General features: G+C 30.7%; 1 protein-coding gene across 1 annotated transcript in view; it reads left to right on the top strand.

Moving 5' to 3' along the window:
* Window positions 1–8,439, top strand: part of LOC106474004 (nucleoprotein TPR-like) — a gene marked incomplete at its 3' end in the record, with an annotated part of 47,924 nt that overhangs the window by 9,124 nt on the left and 30,361 nt on the right. Inside the window, exons 9-12 of the mRNA XM_022402384.1 lie at window positions 15–175; window positions 874–1,099; window positions 4,935–5,159; window positions 7,429–7,534. Of these exons, the coding sequence (XP_022258092.1) occupies window positions 15–175; window positions 874–1,099; window positions 4,935–5,159; window positions 7,429–7,534 (718 nt within the window). The remainder of the gene's footprint in view (window positions 1–14; window positions 176–873; window positions 1,100–4,934; window positions 5,160–7,428; window positions 7,535–8,439) is intronic.

Below are 8,439 nucleotides of genomic sequence, written 5' to 3'. Positions count from 1 at the left end.
TTATATACTTGAAGAACCTAACCCAGTCCAAGAACAGAGACCTTAACTCTCAAGTCGATGATCTGACTACTGAGAATTTTGCTTTACGAGAAGAGATTAAAAGATGGCAGACACGGACAAACCAGCTTTTAGAAAAATCTCAAGAAATAGGCCCAGAAGAGATGAAAAGGTTAAGGTGAGGTAGTAACGGATGTAAGAATCACTTACGTTTCTTATACTGACTGTAGCAGTTGAATGGTCATGAATTATTTGAAATACCTTAGCTTACTCCTTTATAAAACCAGAAGTGAAACATAAAGCTTTATTGTGATCCTGAGTTGTGACTTTTGAAAGTGTAATATGCTGGTCTTCAGTAGGTAGCCCAGGCCACATCACTCTCTTGAAAGCCTGATTTGTTGCCCACACCATGATCAATACCAGCCCTTGGCTTTATGATTACCATTTGAAATGATCCAGTGTAGAAAATAATTGGCGACCACTGCAGTAGGGTAACCCTGAAGTGAAACCTAGTATATAATATAGTCCCACACTTAGTTGAAATATATTCTACTGTAGTACAGCTCTGGGTTGATAGCTAGTATTGTAATGTAATCATGAGATGAAAGCCGGTAATTCCACCAGAATTCTGAAATGTAACTCTTTGGCCATGAGAAGTTATTAAAATTATTGTAACCAGGAAAAACCTAAATATGTTAATAGTTTTATTAAGGTGTTGTGATAGTATTATTAAACTAAGCCTAACTTGTCATTATTTTAATACTAAGCTAAATCTAAAACACTAGTAGGCAGTAAACTAAACCTCATTTTAGTGATGTGTTCAAATAGGCTGCATCTTAATGAGTTAAAATGTACATTTTTTTATTACTGAATTAGTTCTGAAAATGAATCTATGAAGACAAAACTTGGCAGCATCACGGAAGATGTTAACAGACAGAAAATGGAAATTAATCGTCTCAACAGTTCTATAGCATCTTTGCAGAAGGAGCTTCAGAATGCCAGGTCTGAAGCTGAGACGAAGAAGACAGAGGTGGTGAAGACACGCCAGGAACTACAAACATTAGTCAATCAAAGTTCAGAGCAGAAGAAAACTATATTTGATGTGAGTATTATTTGTTTGAAGTTTTTATAATATTTTGTTGTTTGAGCTAGTGGTTAACACTTTCGCTACAGGCATCTTTTTCTGTACAAGTCGCACGGTTTTAACGAGTTACATTCAAAGACTAATTAAACTACTTTTTTTTTATTATGGTATACCAATAAATTTGGCATAAAAACATAGCTAATAATCCAAATTTTAATTGTATGTAGTCTTAAGTTCTTAATTTTATATGGCAATATTCCTGAATTTTACCTAGTATGAGAATTGTGACATTCTCTCCAGGCATCTCCTCTTTAATTTATTTACTATCTCTCCAAGAAGTACAAAATTAAATATAAACTACTCATTATAATGTTGTCACTGCTCAGACAAAGCATAATCTTTATAGCCTTCATCTTATTTGGTTACAGAGCCATCAGATATCTCTTGCCACACCCCCCTGTTATATCCTCTCTTTCACAAATTGTCAGTAGTTCTCTCTGATGTTTAATACTATATTATTTATAACCAATAGAAAGCCAAGGTTTTAATCTGTCAAATGAATTATTATATTACATTGTTAACTGTACAGAAAATTTCCTTTTTCACTTCTACTTAAAACTTTGTTCTCATGGGAAACGCATCAACAAGCTTAGCTGAATTTTTAACAGCTCTTGTGGTAAAGAAAACCAGAAACATTATGGTAATTGTGGGACATTCTCAGTTTTTTGCATGTTATTATTCTGTATTATTTGTTGCATTATTTAATTAAATAAAGAATTATTTAGTGCAGTAGTACCATTTGTATAAAAAGTAGGGTTAAGTGTTATCGACGGTCAACAGAAAAACAAAAGACCCAGATAAGTACATTGTTTCTTGTTTTTCATGTGTATTCTTTATTTATTATTATAAAAGTAACTAAAATGTAAAAATTAGAAACCTTTCAGGTTAGATTAGGTAAAATAAATAATGATAATAAATGTATGCAGACGAGCAACTCACAAGTAGCTTGTGCATTATGTAATTTGATAGGGTAATGTGAGCTCCACATTTAACAAGTGATTTACAAATTTTATGGTGGGAATATCAGTTAGATGTGGTTCAAAGAGCAATAAAATTTAAGTATAAACAGATGTATACTGTTATGAGCTTAATGCTATTTAGGATAAACACATATAGTTTCATGTTACAATTTGAAATAATTCTAAAATGAATAAAAGAGTAATTTATATTTATTTAGATTTTCTTTTTCGGTGGTTACAAGGTCAGTCAATTTAGGATAGAGAAAATAACATAAAATATTAATTTTTACTGAAAAAAATGTTTGAAATATATTAAGGAAGTTTTAGAGATTATGCAAATGAAAATTAAGTTTTTTAATATTTAGAAAAGTATTTTTAATTTTAATATGGAAATAAACTCATAGTGGTCATCACTTTGACTCCATACATTCATGGAGAAATTTGTAGTAAAAATACTTTATTAAAAATTATGATTTTTTTGTCTTCAAATGACTCTTAATGCTTGTGAAATTTGTTAAGATGCACAAAACACATTAGAAGTTACAGTATGGAAACTCTACAGGTCAATTTGGTGCCACTTTTTTAGGTTGAATCAACTAAGCCCATAGATGGAGAGTTAAGATAAAATCAACCTAACAGTGGCAGCCCATTTATTCATCTTAATTTTAATATGGAAGTCACCTTGACTCCACATATTCATGGAAGAATTATTAGTAAAGATTCTTCTTTAAAAGTCCTGATTTACTGAATGATACACAAAACATATTAGAAGCTATTAGTATGGAAACTGTAAAGATTAATATGGGGTCATGAACTCAGTCGATTTGACCGAGCCTGTAGCGAGAGAGTTAATAGCTTAATTGTAATAAATTAGTATGTTAATAATTTATTTTAAAATAAGATTTTTTCTTTATAAGTTTTTTGATACAGCTGTTGTGAGATAATTGTTTTGGGTACAACGTTTTGTCTCTAACAGTGAGACATCACGTGCAACGTTCAGCTTACATAAACAACCAACAAAATAAACCTTATTTAAGATAATACCAACTCCATCTGGAAGAAAATGGTTTTATAAATTTAAACATAAGGAAAACAAACCTTCAGTTTGAAAATTGACAAAAAAAGATGGAACTTTTGTAAACATGATAAAAGTATAAATAAGAACATTAAAAGATTGTGAAATATTAAAGTCATAGGATTTTGATTAGTATATGTTATGTAAGTAAAATACATCTTTATTCTTATCTGTAAGTATTATTTCATCCTATTATATCAATACATGCACAAAACAAAATTGAAATATATATTTTAACCATTATAAAAGTACATAAAGATTTCATTAAAGTTCAAACGTATTAAAATCTTAAGAATTACATTGACATCTCTACGTTGTAGACCAATGTTTTTTATTTGTTCATATTAGGTTTATTTTTCTTGATTAAAATGAATTCTTTAATCTTCTATTCAAAACGAACTATGACATTTAGATGAGATTGTGATAAAATCTTATATGCTTGAATGTTGTGTAGGTGTTCTGATATTCAATCATATATAATTTACCAAGTTTCTCCTATATAATTACTAGAACATCTGCCATTTTAACTTTATAAACAACATTCTCACAATGGCACCGATCGTGTCGTCTATGTTTAGTGACTTTGCTGTTGTTTTTTAACATTGTAATTCTTACTTGTATGCTGAACTTGTTATTAATAATTTAAGGGATATGCCTGGTTTTTTAATAGATAACTTTAATGTTCTAATTATTCTCTTTGGTTAAATGTGCTGATATTATCACTTGTATACGGTATTTTTTTTATTTATATGGTTCAAGGGAACATGTCTGTTTTCTTTTTCTCTATCAGAATTTCTTACTATGTTTAGCATAAGTTCCTTAAATGGGTCAGCAAATTTTCCATAGTGTCCTTCCATACTTGATCATTATTACAATTTTTATCAGTCCAATGTAGGTAACCAGGAAAATGGTGTGAGTGGAAATACAAACAAAAAATTTCAGTAACAATTTCCCCATCCTTAACATGAATGATGGTATCTATATTTTTACCTGTTATGACTTAAGTAAGTGTATCTCTTACGAATGGATAAACAGTATTCAATAATGCTTTTGAAACTAATTAGAGACTTTAAATTAGTGTTCCACACTCCAAGTACGTCATCTAGGAATCTGTACCAGATTGATGGGCCTATATTTCCTCCTGTTTACCAAGAGTTAAGTGTTTTAAGTTCAAATATATACATAAACATTAGAGCCAAGACTACCGTTACTCTTACTTCACCATAGCTGTTTTTTGTACTCATCGTCTGTCCTTTCACTGTTGATGTTTTAGGATGATCAAAAGTTGAGTTTGGAAGTATGATGTTCTTTTCGTTGTTCTGATGAATCTCTACTGCTTCCACTCTGATTTTTTAAAGACTGTTTCTCTCTTTGTTTTATTTTGTGGAAAGTTTGTTGTAATGATGATAAAATGTTTATTTCTGTGTTGTCATCTAGTCTGGTTGGAATTGCAAAATTAGTTTTTCCACTGAGTAATGATTTGGTTGCATTATCTAAGTTAATGTCATCTCAGTAAGATAAATCTACTATCTTGCCAGTAGCTGTTTCAAAAACTATATATATACATTGGGTTCATTGTAAAAAGAAAGGTTTTTAAGTTAAGTTTCTTTTTATCAGAAAACAATCCAAGAATATTTTAAAAATGTGTGAAAACTTTGAGTTTAAAAAAAAATGTTAAATTCATGTTACATCAAATGTAGTTTTGTGGATGCAGAAATAGTTAAAACATTTGATTAATATTTTAAAATTACATTTACAGGTAAAGAAGATTGCTAGAAAGTACAAAACTCAGTTCAACGAACTCAAAGTTCAATATGATGAACTCCTCGCTAAAGTTTCTGAAAACCCACCTGAAAATTTTATCAGTAAAGAAGCAGCTGAAGCTTCCCGAGAACAAGCTTGTCAAAAAGTTCGTGAAACTCTCGAGCAACAATTTAAGGAAGAGAAGAACAGTTTGAAACAGGAAATTGATGGATTAAAGGAGGTTTGTGTAAAAAAAAAAATATTTTTCTTAAGAATGTTTAATTCATCACATTTGACATGGTGTAGAGTGAAATTAGTAATTAAAGAATGGCTGAACCTAAGATATAATAAGTATGTACATGTGATGGGAGTACCTTAGAGTCTGTCTTCCGTGCTAAAATTGCATAGGCTTAACTGTCTTGTTGTGTAAGTAGGAGAGTATTTATCGTCCAGATTTTAACTGTGTTTAGTTCATGTTAAATTAGGTTTGGGTATATAAGTTAAGAAAATGCTGTTTGTGCAGCAGTCTTGGATAAAGAACCCATATAAAGCTGCTTAACACGAAGCATACAGCACAGTGTTGATAATAATGAAAGCTACATGTGAGAGCACTAACTCGTCATTACATCACACGCCATAAGCAACGTCGCACGTACTCTTCACATAACAAAGGGCTGTTTGAGATCTGCGTTACATTTTGTATATTTAATTATCTTGTTTTTGGCCATCCCTGTGACTTATTTCTATATAGTTTAAAGCTCTTGATCTTGTTGAAGTGTGGTGATTTGCAAGTTGGCTAAAATTGAATTATTCTGCAAAGTTTACAAGTATAAATGATGCTCATGAATGTTTCTTAGATGACATCTTTGAACAAACTGTAAAATGCAAGATGAGCAATATATGACATGATGTACAGGCTATTGAAATGTGACGGTGAACTTGGATTAACTGTACAAAGAGGAACTGTACCATCTGTATGAAGATTAGGTGTTAATTACATACAGTTCATTCAGGATGTAGGGTAGTGAACACCCTAGTTACTCTTCCTCTCGATGCAGGATACAAATGGAAATTTGTGCTTTTCATCTGCACATAGTTGATGGGCTGTTGAAATCATAAAAACAAAGGTAACATTTATCTCGTATTGGGAAAAAGGCTCCGAATAGAAACTGTACAATAGACTATACCCAGGGCCATCAGTGGTGGAAGACAGATGTAGAGTTAGGGACTGATCTTTTTGTCGTTACCATAGTCGCAAGTATATCTGAATATAATTATGTTGGTTCAGGATAACATTTTCTACTTACTTGTTGAAAAAATCATTCCTCTGCCTGAAGCTAATGCCTTTCACTAAACAAGAAGAGATTGTTAAATTAGTGTTTATGTAGAAAGAATTACAGAAGTGGTATAGCCTTGTTCAAGAATAATCTTCACAAATATTACCTACAACCCTGCAAATAAGTTTATACAAATTTATTTATCGCACTATTTTGTTTCATTTTCTCTAACAAATGTTAATTGATTATAGTGAAAAATAAAAAAATTAATTTCTGAGCATACAATTTAATACTTTTGACAGCTAAGCCTAACACAGGCCATGGTTTGTGATACATAAAAACAAGGGAATGTTTTTGTTATGATGTATGTTTAGAAAATCCTATTTATTCTTCTCTTGGTGGGACAGCTTTTCCAGATCTAACTTTTTCTTTCCGTAATATTATTTGACCTACACAACCATGAAAGGTTAACCTTAATATAAAAACACGTATGAGAAAACAATTATTTCTGTTGTACGTTAAAATGTATGTTTAAAGTGATGTGTTTGTTTGTCCTTGATCAGTGAAAAATATCGTGTATTGGTATTTGGTAAAGCTCCAACTGTGGTGTGTCAGTTTTTTTCACCTTGTAGTCATTCCAGAATACAGCTTCCACCGTACAAAATTTAATACAAACAATAGTTTTTCTGCCATAAGAATAATGTATCATGAATACATAATTGATAATTTCTGATTGATTTTCTATTGAGTTTACTGAAACAACCATAAAATTATTTATATTTAATTAGTTAAGATATATATATATATATATATATAGTTGAATAGTTTCTTGTGTGTACTGTATTCTTCACATACTAAACTGATATCATTACAAAACTCAAGCTATACTATATATCTGGGCACAAATATCCATACAATTTAGGGATTCAGATACAGTTGTAACGATTCGGAAACTAACATAATCTTGCAAACGATAACCATTTATTAATGAAACTGATACAGAACTTTCGAATTAAACATTTTGTGTATGTGTAAGAATCAGTTTACAGGTGATTTACAGAAGGTAATGAAATATTATTATTTACTTTTACTAATAATTTGCCAAATAAAGACTTATATACTTAAATAACTTAGTTTGATTAGATACACAAAAAAAGTATACTTTTCACAAGAGTTTTGGTAATTAATGCACTAAAATTATTACGCAGTATTAAAGAACTTGTTAATTTGCAGAAGCTGACTCAAGATGAAGAAGCTTCGAAAGCCCAAATGGCAGAGAAGGAAGAAAGAGCTCGAAAGGTGATGTTCCAGGCAAGGCAGAAAATTCAGCTGTTGACAAGTTAGTGCTATTATTCATCCAGTGAGATGTATTGAATCATTAACGTTGATGGATCCTAATTAAATGTATAGAAAATGCTAAGTCATTTTGTATATAACTTTTTATTGTTGCATTGATATTTGCTGTACTCACTGAGTCCTAGCATGATGTAGAGCAAAATATTAGTTATATCATTGAAAATAGGAATTTGAATGACAAATTAGTGAATATTTTATGTGTAATAATAAAACTTCTAATTGTATTATTCACCATGAAAATATGTAGAACCTATATTTATATTAAAACAATGATAGTTTGAGATATTAAAACAATTATATCTAAACAGCTATCAAACTCAGACTCATTAAGGCTAGTATACAGTGGAAGAATATCCTTTTCTAACTGAGAGACCTATAGGATGAAAAAAAGTTACCATTTTTAAAACTCTAACCACAAACTTGCAGCTCAAACTATTCTTAAATGTAAGAACACAAAGGTAGTTCTTCTTACAAAAACTTTTTGGGTTCAGATTTAATGGAATTTTGAATTTTCAACCAGAATGGCACTTATGCTCACATGGACTAAATGGCTAGATCAGAAATCCCTAAGATTCATGTAAGATTGTCCCAACTTTTTAAACAGAAGGAAGGCAACAGTATCTGTCACCACAAAGGCTGTGTTCCACTCTTTGAACAGAAAAACAGAACCAAACGTCACTTTTATATGTACCTCAAACCCTATACCCTTCAATTCATATCTCTGCCAATAACCATTACGCAAACCGAATATTAAAGAGAATAACTACTAAATGTTAAACTTAGCATTTTATGGTATCACAAAAACAAACATTTGTTTGCTAGAGTTGCATAACAATATTATCCTGGAACTACAATGATTTATGAAGCAATACTGTAGTGTTTTGTCAA

Source organism: Limulus polyphemus, unplaced genomic scaffold (assembly GCF_000517525.1).
Source record: "Limulus polyphemus unplaced genomic scaffold, Limulus_polyphemus-2.1.2 Scaffold6711, whole genome shotgun sequence".
Lineage (NCBI taxonomy): Eukaryota > Metazoa > Arthropoda > Merostomata > Xiphosura > Limulidae > Limulus > Limulus polyphemus.
The sequence above is the reverse complement of the archived record's forward strand: the minus strand, read 5'-3'. Positions and strand labels throughout refer to the sequence as shown.